Consider the following 20,898-nt stretch of genomic DNA (forward strand, 5'->3'; position numbering starts at 1 on the left):
ATGTGAAATCAATAACATGTACGGAAGTAAAAAATTATTTAATATGAATTATATATCATAATGTGAAGTTTAACACCATGTAAACCTTCAAACATAAAAATGTACATATAAAAGATTTTTGCATACATGAATCGTAAAGTTAAACAAATTAAAACATATATATATATATATATATATATATATATATATATACACATTAACGAAAGTGTTTGAACAATGCAAGGTTAATGAAATAATCCATGATGATATGTCCAAAGATATATAACAAATGAATTTCTTTTTTTCCTTTTTATTAAAAAAATTAATAATATAGAGAATAAAAACTTGAGCTAAAATTCAACTGAAGCAAATATAAAATTAAAAGGATAATTTACAAATCTTTGAAATTAAACTGAGGACTAATGCACAATACGCACGAATTCATAAGGACCAAAGTTGGAAATAATCCAGACCCTTAAAATGCTGAGTTTAGGCGCGGGCTAAATTGCAACAGCATACAAATTTAAGGAAAAAATCAAAAAAAATAAACAAAACACAGACAGGAGCCAAGTGAAAGCCGGCGCGAAAGGGAAAGGACCAAGCGTGAAATTATCTCTCGAAGGCCAAAACATGCGGATCTCCATGGGCACCATATCGGGTCACACGGGTCAGGCCTAAACGGCGCCGTTTTGGCGCTAAAACATCCTAAGTAAAACGACGTCGTTTTGCTTAGGTTATAAAAGCTAATTTTGACAAAAAAAAACTCATTTGGCTTTCATTCTAAAAAAAAAAATTCAGGAGCTCTCTCTCACTCTCTCTCTCACGCTCCCTGGTCCGATCAAGGATGGTCGTCGGACCACCGTGGCAGCCGCCGATCCCCGGTGATGGCGCCGCAGTCCGCAGTGGCCGGAGAAGCCCAAAAGTGCCCCTTTTTGAGCCCGTCGCACGTAGAGCAAGGATCCGAGGCCAAAACCCCAAAAACTTGGCCAAACTCTGGTGGATCAACAAAGAAACACCTGGTTTCTTCTCCTTTTCCAGCGTGGCCTTCACCGACGGAGAGCGAATCGACCGATTTAGGTGAGTCCTTCCTTCTTTTTTTTATTTTCGTATTTAAACGAGAAAGAAAAAAAACTTAAAAGTAGAAAAATGAACAAAAATAGAGAACAGGAATCACCTCTGCTTCAAATTTCTTTTGTATATTTTTTCTTATTTCAAAAATGAAAGAAAAATCCCCCTCCTTTACATTGATATTTCTTTCGGCTTTATAGCCGAATACAAAATGTTTGCTGCCGTATGGCTTTGCTGTTTGCACATGGTTTCTGTCTCTTTCTCCCCTTTTTGCAGGTGCAAGTGGCGGTGGAGTAGGTGGTGGCAGAGGGTGGTTGGCCGAAGACCTAGGGCGGCGGCTAGCTAGGTTAATTTAGGGGTTTTTTTTTTTGGTATTGGGCTAGGGTTTGAAAAATCTGATTTTTTTTGTTTGGGCTAGTTTAGTAATTGGGTTTTTAGGCTTTGGGATTGGTTTAGTTCAGCCCAGGCCAAAATGGGCTTGTATATAGAGGCATAGATGTGATTGATTAGACTGACAGTATATGAAATAAGATCCAACTAGAATAGATCATAAGTCCGTTTATGGATTCATTCACTTGTAACGTTCAAATCTTAGAGAAAAAAGTAGTTTATGTAACCACTTATGACTAAAAAATTGTTTAGGTACCAAAATAAGAAAAATATATAATTTAAATATCAAATAGATAAATTAAGCCCATTTAAAATATTAATATTTTAAATAGCATAGCTATTGAAGATTTGAAGTGATAAATAAATATCATAATTTCTTTTTAAATAAAATAATCAACCAAAACCCTATTTCAATTAATCTTGCTTTTGAACTACATTACCTCCTTGCTCGACTTGACAGGATCAAAAAAAATTCTTCCATTGATCAAAACTAGTGTCTTCAAAAATATAGTTGATCAGTCAATTGGATAGGAAATTAGTTCGAAGATAGGAGTTGAACTAGTTAACTCGCGAACCAATACAAATCAATTGAACGAGCTAAAAACAACTAGTTGAATCAAATCTCTCTATTTTTTAATTTTTATGAAATTTTAATTTACATAAAGAACATAATATTTTTTTAATCTTTTTTGGTACATGGAATTTTTTAATTGGTTATTTTTAAATATATATATACTAAATAGTTTGCCTAATAGTAGATTTGGAGAAAAAATAGTTTAGGTAGCACTTGTGATCAAATTTTTTTTTAAATACCACAATGGGAAAAATGACGAACTTTAGGTACCAGTTTATGGGTTAAGTCTTTTTTTAAAAATAGAATTAACGGTTTAATTGTCTATTGACTAAGAAAAGTACCAACTTAGGAAATAAAAAGTAATTTATTTAGTACTTATAACAAAAAAATTAAAATACTAAAATGAAAAAATGTATAATTTAAATAATCAATGAGTTAAACCTATTCAAAATAATGATATTTTTTATGGCAAAGCTATTGAAGATTTGAAGTGATAAATTATGTTTAGCACTATAAACAAACACCATAATCTTTTTAAGTTTATATATAATTTTCTAGTTTTTAATGTTTATATTAATCTAATATTTCAAATATAAATTTAACTTGTAATGTTTATATATAATCTAATATTTCAAATATAAGTGATTAAAATATAACTTGAGGCAAACAAAAGTAACTATTTTGGTAGTTTACCCAAGTTTGTAAGTTCCATATTTAATTTTTATATTTAATTTTTAGTTTTTAATTTTTTGATACAAGGTTCGAAACCATTTTAAATATGAGTCTGATAAGAATTTTAACCATTACTCCGTTCAAGTTAAGACTTCAAATAATAATTATTAGGCTTATGCTATTTTAAAAATTGAAACGACAAATAAATTAAAGTATACCAATAATCACACAACTATGCTCATGTTCCTAATTATAATCACCCACCATTAAATTGATAATAATAATTTATTTAATTCTTAATAATATTAATATTAGGTGATATTTATACACGATAAGTAAGCAAAGGAAGCAGAGAAGGTTAAAATAGTAAAAAGTAAGAGCATGGACAATGGCTGTCCCAGTAGCGAAAGTGAAAGTGGTGAAGAAACAGACAATCTCCATAATGAATTAGTCTCTTTTATTTTCTTCAATTATTTGAGGAGCGCAAAGCAAAGTAAACACAAATTAATGGCGTCAACTAACAATTTCAGCATCAATAATTCATGGACAATGGCTGTCCCACTAGCGAAAGTGATGAAGAAAGCGACAATCTTTATATCACGACTTGTCATCGTCACTGATAAAATTAGTCTCTATTCAATTCTTTCCTTCAATTATTTGAGGAGCGCAAAGCAAAGTAAACTAAAATGAATGGCCTCAACTAACAATTTCACCACTTTATATATGGAAATATTTGTTCTGCTCTAATCACAATATTTTTACTAAAAAGATAAAATAGTTGATTTATTGATTGTTAGTTATATTTTAGGGTATATGCCAAATAAATTTATATTTTATCAATGTAAATATAAAAAATATGAATATTTAATTTAATAAAAATGAGGAATAAAAGAATTTTACTTTAACAAAGAAATTGAATTTAATGGTAATAAAAATAATAATAATTTTATTTTAATCAAGAAAACAATGAATAATATAAATTTATCAACAATTATTTCTTTTATCAACTTAAATATAAAAAAGAAAAACATTATAAAGTTAAACCCACGACTTGCCATTGTTTTTTCTTCATCCAAACTCTTTTTTGCTTTCAATTTCTCAAATCTCTGTTTCTCATCATTTCCACTCTTTGTTTTTCAGTTTTCACATTTTCTTGTATTCTGTCTGTCAATTAAGGGAAAAAAAAAAACTTTCTTTTATTTCTGAAAACCAATCTTTCTTCATACCTTGATTTCCGCTTGGCAAAAGAAACAGTGCAGAGGATAGTTCAGTGAAGGTAAGTCTTGAGGAACTGCTCCTCATCTTCCTTGCTATATATTTTCATCTTTTTGTTGAATGCCATTCAGTTTGTGTTGGTGTGGATCTCTATTTTATTTATTGGCCTTCACAATTTTCTATTACCTGCTCTAAATTACTCTTTTGATCTTTTACAGCTACTTATTTCTCTGAAGCTCTATTTACTTTCTGGTATTCACAGACAGAAAGAGATCGGGTAAGTTCAAGAGTAATTTCTAGCTTCTTCAATAATACTCGCTTTGGTTTACAACAATAATTACAGCTTCTTAATTGCTACCTTCCATTCCATTTTATTTGTCACCAATTGATAATCTTCTTACTAATAACCAAAGTTTTTGTTCAACCTCATCAGACAATCAACAAAAATGGCCGAATCTCTTGCCTCTGCTGCTGTCGAAAATGTGACAAACCAGGCAATGGAATGCGCATCACCCTATCTCCGTTACTTTTTCTGTTATGGACAGATTGTTCAAGATTTCACGAATCAACGAAACGCACTTAAATTGAGGAAACAGAGGGTGGACACTCGTGTCGATGAGGCTAGTAGGCAAATTGAGGTCATCTATGAGGACGTTGAGGACTGGCTTAAAAGGGCTGAGAAAGAACTGGAACAAACCCAGAACTTGCAAGATGAAATAGATAGCGTCAAGTGTTTCAAATGGTGTCCTCAATGGGGCTGGCGATATTGCTTAGGTAAGAAACTGGCAGAGAAGACTCCTATTATCTCTGACCTTTTACAGACTTCTAACTTTGCGCAGGTGGGCTATCGCGGTTCTCTTCAAGGAATAGAGTTCATCACATCCACTCATTTCATGGACTCTAAATCTTCAAAATCAGCTTTGAACCAGATCGTGGAGGCTATGAAAGCTGTCAACATGATCGGACTGTACGGAATGCCAGGAGTTGGTAAGACAACTTTAGCCCAAGAAGTTGGGAAGCATGCTGGAGAACAAAAGCTCTTTGATAAAGTTGTGATGTTTACTATGTCCCAAAATCCAAACATCAACAATATTCAAGATAAAGTTGCAGATGTTTTTGGTTTAAAATTTCAAACAAGTAGCCGACAAGGAAGAGCAGAAGAGCTATTCAAGAGTATGCAACGCGTGAACAAAATCCTCGTAATTGTCGACGATCTCTGGGAAGAATTCGAATTGAAGATTATCGGAATTCCATTCGGTGATGACCACAAGGGTTGTAAAATTCTTCTGACTACACGTCGTCAACAAGTCTGCACTAAAATGAACTGTCAGAAGGAAATTCAACTTGGCATCTTATCCGAAGACGAAGCATGGGTCTTATTTCGAGATCAAGCTGGTTTAGAAGGTAACAGTTCCGCCTTGAATAATGAAGCCAAAAAGGTTGCTGCTCAATGTAAGGGATTGCCTCTTGCAATTGTTGTCGTGGCCAAAGCTTTAAAAGGTGAGGGTTTAGATTTAAATGGGTGGAAAGCCGTAAATCAGAGATTCAAGGACTCAAGGCATTTGGATAATGAAGATTTCGGAGATGTCCTCCAGCCTCTTAAGCTTAGCTACGATTATTTGAAGAAAGGCAATAACCAAATGACGGTAAATGACATCCAAATGTGTTTCTTACTGTGTTCCCTTTTTCCTGAAGATAAAGAAATCGATATTGAGATATTGATTGTGTGCGGAATTGGAGTAGGATTGTTCCCTAATGCTAACTCGATTGAAGATAAAAGGAATGAAATGGTTATGGCATTTAAAAAACTCCAAAAATCTGGCTTGTTATTGGAAACTGATGACGCAGATAGTGTAAAAATGCATGATGTGGTTCGAGATTTCGCTCATTGGCTAACATCAACCGGAGGAAATAGGTTCATGGTAAAAGATAAGTTGAAAGAATGGCCTGATATGGTTGAAAGTTTTGAATGTTATACTGCAATCGCTTTATGGAATTGTAGTAGTAACATAAAATTTCCTGACAAAGTGAAATTTTCAAAGCTCAAGACTTTGATTCTTCAGGGGGAGGATTGGGTTGATTTACTAGTGGTTTCCAGTACATTTTTTGAAGAAATGAAAGCCCTCCAAGTTTTATTTCTCGAAAATGTCAGTTTCTCAACAGAAAGATTTCCTTCCTTACCGAATCTCAAAACTTTGTGTTGTGTTCATTGCAAGCTGAAAAACTTCTCATCATCACTGACAAATCTTGAGGTTCTTGCATTGTTTAAAACTAGGATTTATGGAATAAGTGAAGAATTAGTGAAATTGTCTACACTGAAGTATTTAAGTCTTCATAACTTTTATGAGGAATCAGGAATGATAATCCAGCCAAGCTTGATAGAAAGGTAATCTTGTTTTTTATCATATTCGTATTTCTTTTGACATCATTTATTTTCCTATTAATTATTTTAATAGGTATTTTTATTTTAGAATACTAGTTTTAACACATATTCCTTGCACAATATATATTTCAAATATTCAACTTCATAAATATTTAAAAATAATAACTTAAAAGGTTAGCACTTAACATTTTGCATGATTTATCAATTTAGTCTTTATTCTTTTCTTTTTAGTTAAATTTGATTATGAACCTTTTAAAAAGAGTCGAATTTGAGCATTAACTTTTAAAATGTATTAGAATTATTTTATAATGGAAATACCAAGTAAAATATTAAGTTTTTAAACATGAAAGTTCGCATGATAATTCATATTTACTTCATGCTATTTTTTCTATAGTTTTGAATTTCAAATTTTATTTTTGAATACTTTTATAAATTTTAAAGTATTTTGTTTACTTGATATACAAGATATATAATGTAATTTATGTATGAAATATACATGTACTAACATGTGAACCAAAAAATTCTTTTATTAACAATGAACAAGTAAATATGAAATATTCAATAAAATATTAATTAAGGAAGTTTAATACAGTAAAGAGTTCAAATTTTAATAGATCATCAAGACAATGACTATTAATTATATTTTAAAATATATATGTTATGGATAAAAAAGGAATAATTTAAATTTTATCAATGTAAACATAAAATTAATAAAAAATCTAATAAAGATTTCACTTTAATAATGACTTTAGTTTTAGTAATAATAAAATAATTAATATTCTATTTCAATAAATAATTTTGAATAATTTATTTTAGAAGTTTTAATGAAAAATTATGATGTTGAGTATTTATAAAATTTTATTTAAAAACCTTCAATTCAATATAACTATACAAAATTAATATGCAAAATTACTCAAAGTTTAATTTAATAAAAATAAGCCAATTAAGGAATTTTATTTTTTTCAAAATTATATGATTTAATATTTTCGCATAAAAAATAAAAATGTGCTCTTTTAAACACAAATAATTGACTCACATGAGTGTTTTTTTTTTTCCTTTTTTGGACCTCGTATTTATGTCACGTAATGCTGTTTTTTTTTTATGAATATAATAGGTTGACTAATAGGTTGACTTCGTTGCAAGGGTGTACTATGAGCCAAATCTTGTAACTTGTTCAAGAAATAAATATAGTGGTAAAATAAGAGGATCCGTGGAGGCAAGAGGCCGAGGGCTTTTCAACCCATAAAGAGAACTATACTTCTACTATTTGACTTTAATTATAACAGGGTTTTCCAATCTTTAAATAGAAATAGTTGAAACTTCTCTTGTATCATTCGTTTTTTAATATTAGTGAATTTCTTCTTCTTTGTGTCCATGATTTTTTCCCGAAAGGACTTTCACAAAAAATCTATATATTCTTATTTTCTTTTCTTATTTCTTTGCGATCGTTCTATCATTATTATCGACATTTATTATAACATACTCCATTAGTTGAGCTTTGACAATGAATGATGGTCACTAAACTAATTAAAAAAAGACAATGATGGTCACTAAACTAATTAAAAAAAGACAAAGACAGAACACAACAGAGAATAAAATAGAAAAATAATCGAAGATAACCAAATGAGATAGACAATACTCAGGAAAGAATCCACTTAGACTTCACCTAGTGATGTGTCGTTGAGAGCACCAAAAATATCATTTTCCCTGTTAAATAGTAAAAATAACAGTAAATGTGAAGTAGGGTTGAATTCTCAGGGACCGGATTGTATGAATGCTCGTTCCTTGAAATTCTTGACAATTTCTTGGCCAAGAAAACCTGCATTCCTAAAAAAAGAACTTCGAAAATAAAATAAAAACAGAATTTAAAGTCGAATTGAAATTGCGAAATTAAATAAATTGCGAAAATTAAAATGGAGAATAAAAAAATAAACAGAGTTTGGAAAAAGAAAGAGTTTCTTATATGGCCAGATTCCAGCCTCCAGTTGTCTAGATCCGCCTTGGGTTCAATCCTTGGCTTTTAAGTAACCATTCTCGAGTAGGATAAGCCAGTTATAGTGGAAGAGGCCGCTTACGACCACCAGCTCCAAGAATTTAGACTTAAGATTGGCGGAACCTGACTCAAGCCAATAATCGCTTTTGTGGGACTATCTTCTGCTAGATCATCACTTCCCAACAGCGAATACCACACCATTTTGTCTCTTGAATTCGCCAACCTCTGACGCAGAAAGCCAACGAACCGACTGTGCAAGCTTCCCAAAACGTACAAAGCGGCTATTCCTAATCCTGAATGAAATTAGAAATTAAATAAAAGGATTCATCATAGGTTTCATCTCCCCTAAGTATCTGGGGATTAGTTCATAATCCTGAATGAAAACATCTCGAAGTTAGAATAACCACAAAACATAAAGAAACTCAATAAAACTTCGAAAGAAATTAAAAAGAATATATGTTAATATTATATGTAATTGAGGAATATCATGTAAAAATATATTGTTAATTACAAAGTAACAATTTCAATTAATTATAATTTTTATTATTATAATATTATATCACATATTTCTTTCTTTCTTGCACGATATATATATTATATCACTTATTTTAAATTTTTAATTATTTATGAAATTTTAAAATATTTTTCATCTTTTTGTTTCATGGTAATTTTAATTGGTTATTTTTTTATAATAAACTTAACTGTTTGTCTAACAAGAGAGGTACCAACTTAAAGAAAAAATAGATTAAGTAGCACTTGTGATAAAAAAAATTGAAGTTTCAAAATGGAAAAAATAGACTTAATAATTTGACTGATTGTTTGACTAACAAAGATTGATAATACTAGTGTAAATGAAGAAATAATAACATTTTATAAGCAGTTAATAACATAAATACCATCAATCTTTTTAAATAAAATAATGAGCCACAAAACTCTTTTTCCTTGTTATGTTTAGTTTTTCTTGATGCTCATCTTTTGAATTTAAAAACTTGGTGGACATCATTTTGTTTTCTTTCAACAATTATTTGTTGTATAAATAAATATAAAAAAAGTGAAACCAATAGCTCCAAATAAAGCACATGTCTTGGTCTTCCACTAATTAATGTTATTTTTAAATAAAATAACTCCCAAAAGTTTTAAAAAGTAAGTCTTGATGAAATTCTACCTATAATTTAAATAATTAAATTTTATTATCAATTTTTGTATTATGTATTATATATTTATTTTTATACTTTAATTTAATTAATTTTCGTTTTAAATTTTAGTATAATAAAATTAAAGACTAAAAGTAATAAAATTAAAGTATAATAATAGAAATTAACAGTTTAAAATTATAGATAAGAGTTTGACGAAGTCTTACTTTTTAGAGTCTTTTATTTAAAATATCCTGAATTAGAGGAAAATAAAAGACATCCACTTTAAAGCTAAAAAAAAAAACATAATGATTGTCAGTAGAAGATATAATGATGTAAAGGAAATTTACACAATGAAATATTTTAAAGTTGTGTGAACATTAGAAAAGTTTATTCAATATACTATCGATGCCCACCTCAATACATTTGTTTCACACAAACTTACGAAAGGAAATTTATGAAATATAACAACCTTTATTAAAAATATTTTCCTAATATTTTCTCTACGAATAACATTGTCTTAATCCACAAATTAATACTTAAATTATGTTTCATCTTCGTGGTTAAACATTTTTTGTCACCTACATTTTTCCCCTAAATTGGTATCTCCATTAATCAAACCATTAAAAATTACTACTTAAACAATACTCTTTTTTTCCCAAGTTGATATCTAAACTTTTTTTTTATCACAAGTGGTACATAAACTATTCTTTTGTTACCCATTTTACACCAAATTATTATATCCGTAAAAAAATTCCAATCAATTATAGAATGCCACAACATATATATATAACCTTTAAAAAATAAATTTTAATTCGTTTATTTTCTTTTACATTGTTTCTCTCTCTTTTATTTTTTTATATTTTTTCCCTTTATAATGTTTGATAATGCTCGCAATGTTCGAAATTGGCCCAAATGAGGTTGAAATGATAGCAATTAATTTTGTTTTTTTTAATTTTATCACCTACTTACTTGACTTGACAGGATTGAAAAATGTCTTTCATCGATTAAAATCAATGTTTTCAAAAATATACTGGATCAGTCAATTGGATAGGAAATCAATTCAAAGATAGAAGTTGAACCGATTGACCCGTGAACCCATACAAATAAGTTAAACCAAGCTAAAAAAACTTAGTTGAACCAATTCTCTCTATTTTAATTTATTTTTATGAATTTTAATATTTTTAAATTTATATAAAGAAAATAATGTTTTATCTTTTTTGTTACAAGGCAATTTTTAATTGGTTACTTTTAAAAAAATGGTTTGTCTAATAATAGAGGTTCTAACTTGGGAAAAAATAATTTAGGTAACACTTGTGATAAAAAATGTTTAGGTATTAAAATGAAAAAAAATGATAGAGTCTGTATACTAATTTAAGGGTTAAATTTTTTTTAAAAAAGAAACTTAACTGTTTGATTAACAAAGGTAAAAATATTTCTCCTATTAAAAACCAAACAAAATAAAAAAACTAAAAATAAATATATTTGAAATGTTAAGATAAATGAAGGAGGAAAAGCAATAATAAAATAGGTAGTATTTATACACATAACTAAGCAAAGCAAGCAGGTAAGGTGAAAATAGTAAAAAGTAAGAGCTTCAACAATGGCTGTCCCACTAGCGAAAGTGATGAAGAAACCCACAATCTTTATATCACGACTTGTCATCGTCACTCATAAAATTAGTCTACTCTCTATTCTTTCCTTCAATTATTTGAGGAGCGCAAAGCAAAGTAAACTCAAATTAATGGCCACAACTAACAATTTCACCACTTTAAATATGCAATTAAGGGAAAAAAAATCTGCTTTCAAATCCATGGTTTTTTCATCATCCGAAGTGTTTTTTGCTTTCAAATTCTCAAATCTGTGTTGCTGATCATTTCCACTCTTTGTTTTTCAGTTTTCACATTTTCCTGTATTCGAAAAAAAAACCAAAACAAAAAACCTGCTTTCAAATCCATTGTTTTTGTTGAGCATTGGCCTGCAATGCAACATGTAACCAGCAGCCACAATAGCAGCAGCAGAACACTAAGCAGACCAGCATTGGAGCTGAACTGAGTACAGCAGCTAGCTTAGTTCATTTTGATATTTTGTTCCTATGTAACTTAGTTCAGTTACTTTGTAATTTGTTCACAAAATTAGTAGGATTAGATTTTTTTTATTTGTACTCGATGTAATAGCTGTTATGACTATATGATTCAAAGATTGTATTTGCTTCACATTATTAGGTAACTGTCAAATTCATATGTAACTCACTTATATTTTGAAATTTATCAATGAAAGTAATGAGGTTGTCCGGTTATCATCTTGTTCAAACTTTTCTTCATTGTTTTTGCTTCAATCCTTCTGTTTTGGTACATTTTAGTACAAAATTAAATGTTGAGATAGATAAAAAATTAAAGATAAAGTGATAAAAAGGGAAAAATGTTAAAAATTAAATGTTATTTTACCAAAAGAGATTTATAACATGGATTCAGATATATATATATATATATATACACCAAAATTTATTATGCAACTTAAATAATACATTATTAGAGTTTGTCTGACCTGAATCTTATGACTTGTTCAAGAAATAAATATAGTGGTAAAATAAGAGGATCTGTGGAGGCGAGAGGCCGAGGGTTTTTCAACCTTTAGAGAGAACTATACTTCTACTATTTGACTTTGATTATAACAGGGATTTCTAATCTTTAAATAGAAATAGTTGAAACTTCTCTTGTATTATTCGTTTTTTAATATTAGTGAATTTCTTCTTCTTTGTCAATGATTTTTTCCCGAAAGGACTTTCACGAAAAATCTATATATTCTTATTTTCTTCTCTTATTTCTTTGCAATCGTTCTATCATTATTATTAACGTTTACTATAACATAGTTCGTTGCTCACTCTCGAAGATGCGAGGTGTTGTGTCCTAACTTACTGAATATGACATAAAGGCAATATTTAGTATTAAGAAATTCGAGAAAACGTGCCCTAACTTACTGGGTTTTGACTTTTCTCGTTTACCCTAAATAACCGAACATCCTTTTAAAAAATTAAATTACATTAATTTTAAATAAAGACAAGCTCATTCTCAAAGTTCGAGATGTCGTGTCCTAACTTACGGGGCGTGACATTTTATTACTTCGAGATGAGAGAGTCCTTAACATCTATTTTAATTTATTCGATCATTTTTAAATAGCATTAATACAAAGAGAGATCTAGTTTAAATTCTTTCAAGTTTTCAAATCCTCAACACTAAGACACTAATTAATCAACTAGGTACCAATATTGGGCGTATCGAGGGTGCTAATCCTTCCTCGTGTGTAACCGACTCCCGAACCTGTTTTCTTGATTTGCGCGGACCAAAATCGTTGTTTAAATAAATCAAACCATTTATTAAAAACAACCACTTTTACGAGGTGACCCGATCACACTTCATCAAAAAAGATTGGTGGCGACTCCTCTATTCATTTTCGTATTCAAAATTTCAGTCGATTCCCGTGTTTTCAAAAAAATGGTTTTGACATTTGGTATTTGGAAATTCGACAGATCGCGCCCTAACTTATTGGGTTTCGATTTTCCTCGTTTACCCTAAATAATCGAATATGCTTTTAAAAGGGGTTAAAATACACGAATTTTACATAAAAGGCAAGCTCACTCTCAAAAGTCCGAGATGTCGTGTCCTAACTTAAAGTCCGAGATGTCGTGCCCTAACTTACTGGATGTGGCATTTTATCACTTCGAGACGAGAAGGTCTTTAACATTCGAGTTTTTACAAAAAGAGGGATCGTATTTCAAAGTTTTTTAAGTTTTCAATTTTCACACTAAGACACTAATTAATCAACTAGGTACCAATTTTTGGGCGTATCGAGAGTGCTAATCCTTCCTCGTGCGTAACCGACTCCCGAACTCATTTTTTGATTTTCGTAGACCAAAAATTATCGTTTCAGTAAATCTTAAGTTTTATTAAAATGATTAATTTGAGGTGACCCGATCACACCTCATCAAAAAAGATTGGTGACGACTCCCGTTTTTTCATTTTCATTTCCAAAATCCAGTCAATCCCGTTTTTCAAAAAAATAGTTTCAACATTCAACAATAACATGATCGGACTGTACGGAATGCCAGGAGTTGGTCAGACAACTTTAGCCCAAGAAGTTGGGAAGCATGCTGGAGAACGAAAGCTCTTTGATAAAGTTGTGATGTTTACTATGTCCCAAAAGCCAAAGATCAACAATATCCAAGATAAAGTTGCAGATGTTTTTGGTTTAAAATTTCAAACAAGTAGCCGAGAAGGAAGAGCAAAAGAGCTATTCAAGAGTATGCAACGCATGAACAAAATCCTCGTAATTGTCGACGATCTCTGGGAAGAATTCGAATTGAAGAGTATCGGAATTCCATTCGGTGATGACCACAAGGGTTGTAAAATTCTTCTGACTAAACGTCATCAACAATTCTGCACTAAAATGAACTGTCAGAAGGAAATTCAACTTGGCATCTTATCCAAAGACGACGCATGGGTTCTATTTCGAGATAAAGCTGGTATAAAAGATGACGGTTCCTCCTTGAATTATGTAGCCAAAGAGGTTGCTGCTCAATGTAAGGGATTGCCTCTTGCAATTGTTGTCGTGGCCAAAGCTTTAAAAGGTGAGAGTTTAGATTTAGATGGGTGGAGAGCCGTAAATCAGAGATTCAAGGACTCAAGGCATTTGGATAATGAAGAAGTTCTCGGAGATGTCCTCAAGCCTCTTAAGCTTAGCTACGATTATTTGAAGAAAAGCAATAACCAAATGATGGAAAATGACATCCATATGTGTTTCTTACTGTGTTCCCTTTTCCCTGAAGATGATGAAATCTCTATTGAGTTATTGATTATGTGCGGAATTGGAGTAGGATTGTTCTCTAATGCTAAGTCGATTGAAGATATATAAAAGGAATAAAATTGGTATGGCACTAAAAAAACTCCAAAAATCTGGCTTGTTATTGGAAAGTGAAGATGCGAAAACGATGAGAATGCATGATGTGATTCGAGATTTTGCTCATTGGCTAACATCAACCGGGGAAAATAGGTTCATGGTAAAAGATGAGTTGAAAGAATGGCCGGATATTGATGGATGTTATACTGCAATCGCTTTGTGGAATTGTAGAAGATACGTGAAAAATTTTCCTCATAAAGTGAAACTTCCAAAGCTCAAGACTTCGTTTCTTGGGGGGGACTGGAAGGGGTATGATTTACTAGAGGTTTCCAGTACATTTTTTGAAGAAATGAAATCCCTCCAAGTTCTATATCTCGAACGTGTCAGTTTCTCACCGAAAGGATCCCATTCTTTACCAAATCTTAAAACTTTGTGTTGTATTGATTGCAAGATGGAAAACTTCTCATCAACACTGTCAGATATGGGAAGCCTTCAGATTCTTGCATTGATTGACACTAAGATTGATGAGATAAGTGAAGAATTAGTGCATTGTTCGACACTGAAATATTTACGTCTTCAACATAATGTACTTGAAAAAGAAATGAAAATACCCCCCAAGTTGGTATCAAGGTAAGAGTGCATTAGATTTAATTATCTTTTTTATCATATTCGTATTTTGTTTGACATCATTTATTTTCCTATTATTCACTTTAATAGGTAACACATTCTTTCCACGTGTTTCAAATAGTCAAGACAATAATATTACAAAAGAAAATTTTAATAAATTAAAATATAATAAAAATTTAATTTTAACATTTATATCATTTATCAATAAATGTTAAAACAACAAAAACTAGGTTTTTTAATTCAATGAATGTAATAAGTAACTAATTAATGGTAATAAAATACGAAAATGGAGCATTTTAACATGTACATTTTTAAAAAGATAAGCCTCGGTTTATGTACATATTTTATCATTCATCCATCTTTTAAAATGTGTAGCATGTATATGTATTAATGCTACTTTTTTTTATGAATATAATAGGTTGACTTCACTATAAGAGTTATATTTGACAAAAAAAAAAAGCAATATCAACTTATTGGAGTTGGATTCATTGTCTCGTTTAACTGCACTATTACGGGATCTTTTTACTTATCAAATTCCTCCAAAATATTTTATGTTCCCTAAACTGCAAAGGTATGTTATAGTTGTCGGTGACCATATGGGATATCACAAGGAGAAAACTCTTAGAACATTGACAATTGAAAGCTTATCATCTCCGTTGAGTGCATTTAACAATTTATTTTGCAATTTGGAAAAGTTGGGGTTATATAATATTAGTGGATTAAAGAACATTGTGCCAAGCATAGATAAAATGAGAGTAAATGAGTTAGACTTCTCTGCATCTTAAGTTATGCACAGATATGGAATTTTTGGTTATAACAAGAGATCAAAGACAAACTGATGTATTCTCTAATTTGGTGGAATTAAAAATAAAAATCATGTTTTCTTTGAAAGGGTTGTACTATGGTCTTTCTCCCTCCCATCGTGCAATTTCAAGCCTCACAAGACTAAAGATTGTGAGAATTAGATCTTGCCATAGATTGAAAACAATCTTCTCACCTTGCCTTGCTCAAAGTATGTTGTGTATACAAGAACTCTACATAAAATCTTGTGATGGACTAGAGCAAGTAATTGGTTTTGCTCGAGAAGAAGAAATGTCTAAGGTAGAGATATCTATTCTCCCCAATAATTTTGTTAATTTAGTTAACTATTTTTGCCTTTTGATAGCATTTTTATAAGATAAAAAATGTGAAAATTATAGACCAATATGAATTCCATCTTTTATTTAATTTATAATTAGGTTTTAATATTTTTATAATATAATAACAAATATTTTACATGAGTGAAAATAATTTAGAAAATACAATATAATGAATATTTTAATTTTTTAAAGAAAAACAATAAATTGAATCTATTTGAATGAAAAAATTCAATTCATTTATTTATTTTTGAAAAATTGAAGCACACATATTGCATATACATGTTTTTATATTTTATTTTGTTATAATTGTGATTTATTCAAATATGAAATTGAATGTGTATTTGAGTTTAATATACAATCAATTTGTAAATCTTTCAATTAATAATTTATCGTATGCTCAATTTCTTTATAATATTAAAACAAAACATTAAAATGAATAATTTACTAATATGTGTGTTTGAAATATGCAGAATGACTATCATCTTTATTGTTGGCCGACATTGAAAAGTCTTCACATACAATCTTGCAAAAGTTTGAAACATGTTTGTGCAAACATTTCGACTCAAGGGTTTCAATCTTTGGAATCTCTTTACATAAGTGATTGTCATCAACTTACACAAATCTTCAACATGGAACAAAACGAGTATGGACAAGATATTGTGCTTCCTGAACTTAGATTACAGGTACTTCTATATTTAAAATTTTTGAGGTTGAACAAAAGAATTGAAGAAAATTGAAAATTGATTTGAATTGTAGTCTTCAATTCAACTTACTATTGATTTTAAATCAATTTTGGTTTCAAAATTATATTTTACCTTACTATTTAAATAATAATGATTATTTAAATTTACCCTATATTATGATTCTTTTTTTGGAAGGCTATCATATTATGATTTGAAAATATATGTGAGATATTAAAACTAGTGTGTATATAAATATATATTGATAGTATTGTATAATGAATTTATTTGAGTAGTGGTTAGTTCTAACTAATAAATATTATTTGTTTATAAGAATTTGCAGTAAATTTAACTAATAAATATTGATATCATTGTCAAAATTGAGGTGCATATGAAATGGTACCTCCATAGTAGAGATTAATATTCTTGAACTAAAAAATTATATTCATAATTCATTGATTTTAAAGTTGAATGGACATTAAAATTCAATCTCTCTCATAGACTATTACAATGAATGTTGTACTTTTTTATAATCATGATTAATGATTTTGAAGTGGTTGGAGCATCACAGCTCCAAAATATACTAAATACATCTCTTTATATTATTTTTCATATGTTTTCACAAATGATACTCCTCAATATTATTTGAAGGAATATATTTTGTATAATATCTAAACATGTGGTTCATTCATGCAGAAACATTGTTGGCCAAATTTGAGAACTCTTCGGATAAAGAATTGTCTAATATTCTCATGCTTCATTGTACAAGCTCAGTTCATGGAGGTATTATTTGTTAGAACCGTAAAAATAAGATTTAATATAAAACTTTAATAAATTATGATCTATCATGTCAGATAATCAAGAATAAATAAATAAATAACTAGATGCGGAAGCATACTTGAATCTATTGATTTCTTGAAATCTTAGGATCTAGTGGTTTTGATCTTCCAAATTAGCACACATATAATTATGAGAAGGTGACTCTCTCTTTTCTAAAGATGTTATTATTTACTATCATAAAATGTTAGCCCAAATTTTTTACTTAGTTTGCAAGTGAATTTCATTTTTCACTCTTTAAAATAAAAATGTAAAATCAAAAAATGGCCTCCCATGTTTAAATAATTTGGTTGAAATTTTAGGGGTTTAAAATTTAAAATATATCCTTTAAAAAAACCAAAGATACATTTACTGTTGAAATGAGAAGTAGCATTCACTATTACTTGGAATATGTAAAATTATGAATATTTATAGGTAACATTTACTCTAGTGTGTTTTTGTGACATTTGTTGACATTTTTTTGTGTATGCAGGAATTGAGTCTTATTAACGTGGAAAATAGCTGCCAATTATGCAAAACTGATTTCCTTGTATTGAATGAAGATTGTATCGTAGTTGGAAATCATAAAGAAGTATTTCAAGTTAAAGGTGGGTACTCGCTCTCAAGCATAAAAAAATTGAAGTTGAAGAATTTATTTGAAATGCGGATTATATGGAATGATTTTTCTCAAGTTGTAACCCTTGAGAACCTTACAACTCTAAAGCTAAGTGGTTGCAAGAAGGTAAGGTATATATTTTCACCTGCGATGGCTCATAGTTTATCACATTTGGTGGATCTTTGCATTGAGTGGTGTGAGGAAATAGAACGACTCATTTTAGCCAAGAATCAAGTTTCTTCATCATCATCATCAAATGGTGATACTGGCCTCGGACCTATAAGCTTTCCAAATTTGACTAAAATCACTATTACAGATTGTGAAAATTTGAAAAGTCTTTTTCCTTTTGGATCTATTCCTGTTCTTCCAAAACTTGAAAGTTTCATGGTTGAAAGGAACTCTAAATTGGAACAAATATTCGAATTAGAAGATGAAGCGAAAGTGGCAGCTAAAAAGGAGATGAAATTTGATAAATTAGAAAGCTTATCACTTGAAGATCTACCAGGCCTCATTCACTTCTGCCCTAAAGGATATCATTTTGTATTATCAGCATTGAGAGAGTTGGGAGTAAGATATTGCCCTAATTTGACTACCGGTTTCTTTATTGATTCACAAGAATTTGTGCATTGCAAAACCAAGGTATACTTTATTCTATGTAGTTATAATATTTACAACAAAAAGGCATGTTTTTTTACTTGAATTACCTAACTGATCTTATAAATTATAAGAAAATATTACATTACAAAGTATATATGTGTTTCTTATTTTTCTTTGATGACATGAGATTAATATATCAGTTATATATTTTTTTCTTCACTTATTTTTTAAGACACCCCAATTGATTGAGCAAGTTGCGATTGAAGAGTTTGCCACTGTTTCAAATGCAATTTTCTCCAAGAATATATTTTGGAGTCGGGGATTTGATGGAAGTCAACTACCACCCATTACATGAAAGAATGGATGATTTTAAGGCAGCTTTCAAAGCCATGTTATATATATCAGTAGGTGGAGGTCTATGTTGTTCAGATTTTTTTGGTTTAGTGTCTAATATAATTTGTGTTTAACACAAGTTTATTGAATTTTTGTAAGGTTTTTTTTATATATTTAAAGGATCATATATATTTATTCATATCCAAATGGACATGAATGCAAAATGGAAAATGAAGATTTGAAGCATGACACAGCAAATTAAAACAAAGTCATCATGGAAGTTTTTCTCAACGAGTTAAAAGAATATATTTTAGTTTCATTTGATGGAAATACGGCAAGGCGAAGCCATAAAATGTTTTTAGGGGTCGAAATTAAATTGTAATTTTTACGATAGTAAAAATACAAATTCACCATTTTAATAGTCTATATCTTTATAATTTTTATAGGATTAAATCATTTTTTATCAATTTTTTATAGGATTCACTTCATCAAACTCTTATCTATGGTTAAATTTTATTATTAGTTTTTAGAGTAAACTATTGAAATAGTTATTTTTGTTTATTTTGGGTTACATTTTAGTTATTCATATTTAAAATTTTATGTTTTAGTCACTTACATTATTGTGTTGTGACATTTTAGTTAATGAGCTGTCAACAGTGTAACGGCACGTTAAATTATCATTTCAAACAAAAAATTTAGGTTAATTTATACAATCAATCCTCTTTTTTTTTAAGCAATTTAAATTTTTTTCTTTTATGTTCTATTAACTTCATTTTTTTTTCTTCTCTCTCTGTTTCCCTCACTTCTCCATTTCTTTTAACGTAATTTTTCCATGTTTTTCATTTGTTAAAACTAATCCAAAAGTTCGCCTCACACGAAAAAATTAAATTGTTCAAAAAAATAAAAGTATAAGGACTAATTTTAACAAATAGAAAACATAGAAAAAATACGTTAAAAGAAATAGAGAAGGGAGGAAAACAAAGGAGTAATGAGAGAGAATGAAAAAAAGTTAAAAAAATAAAAAAATCAAATTGTTAAAAATGAAAAAATATAGGGACCAATTTTAGAACTTAACCTAAATTTTTTGTTTAAAATAATAATCTAATGTTACTGTTATACTGTTAACAACAATTAACGGCTCAGTGACAAAAATATTACAACACAATCTAATATTTTAAATATAAGTGACTAAAATATAACTTGAGGCAAACACAAGTGACTATTTTGATAGTTTACTCTAGTAATTTTTAAGTTCCATATTTAAATTTTATACTTTATTTTTATTATTTTTAGTTTTTAATTTTTTGATACAAGGTCCGAAACCATATTAAATAGGTGTCTGATAAGAATTTTAACCATTACTCCATTCAAGTCAAGACTTCAAATGGTAATTATTAAATTCATTAGGTTAACTTATACTATTTTAAAAATTGACACGACAAACATATTAGAGTTAACTGTAACAATAATCACACAACTATGCTCATGTTCCTAATTTTAATCACCCACCATTAAATTGATAATAACTTATTTATTAGGTGATATTTATACACCATAACTAAGCAAAGGAAGCAGGTAAGGTAAAAGTAGTAAAAAGTAAGAGCGCAAACTCATCAATTATTCATCAAAAAATAACAAGGTGAAGAATTCACCAACAATACCTAAAAAGTGGTGAAGAAACAGACAATCTCCATAATTAATTACTCTCTTTTCTTTTCTTCAACTATTTGAGGAGAGCAAAGCAAAGTAAACTCAAATCAATTGCGTCAACTAACAATTTCACCATC

At 29.5% G+C, this 20,898-nt stretch overlaps 1 protein-coding gene across 1 annotated transcript; it reads left to right on the top strand.

Moving 5' to 3' along the window:
- Nucleotides 1–3,706: 3,706 nt before the first annotated feature.
- LOC108450675 (probable disease resistance protein At4g27220) lies at nt 3,707–7,715 on the top strand. The gene is made up of 4 exons (XM_017748399.2): nt 3,707–3,959; nt 4,117–4,175; nt 4,332–6,284; nt 7,396–7,715. The coding sequence occupies exons 3-4, from the start codon at nt 4,345–4,347 to the stop codon at nt 7,448–7,450; spliced, it is 1,995 nt and encodes a 664-aa protein (XP_017603888.1). The 5' UTR covers nt 3,707–3,959; nt 4,117–4,175; nt 4,332–4,344; the 3' UTR covers nt 7,451–7,715.
- The last annotated feature ends 13,183 nt before the right edge of the window (nt 7,716–20,898 follow it).

Source organism: Gossypium arboreum, chromosome 5, assembly GCF_025698485.1.
Source record: "Gossypium arboreum isolate Shixiya-1 chromosome 5, ASM2569848v2, whole genome shotgun sequence".
NCBI classification, from domain to species: Eukaryota; Viridiplantae; Streptophyta; class Magnoliopsida; order Malvales; family Malvaceae; genus Gossypium; species Gossypium arboreum.

Coding starts and splice junctions, on each gene's coding strand:
- LOC108450675 (XM_017748399.2), top strand. CDS start 4,345: ATGGCCGAATCTCTTGCCTCTGCTGCTGTCGAAAATGTGACAAACCAG. Junction 6,285..7,395: donor CAGCCAAGCTTGATAGAAAG/GTAATCTTGTTT, acceptor TGAATATAATAG/GTTGACTAATAGGTTGACTT.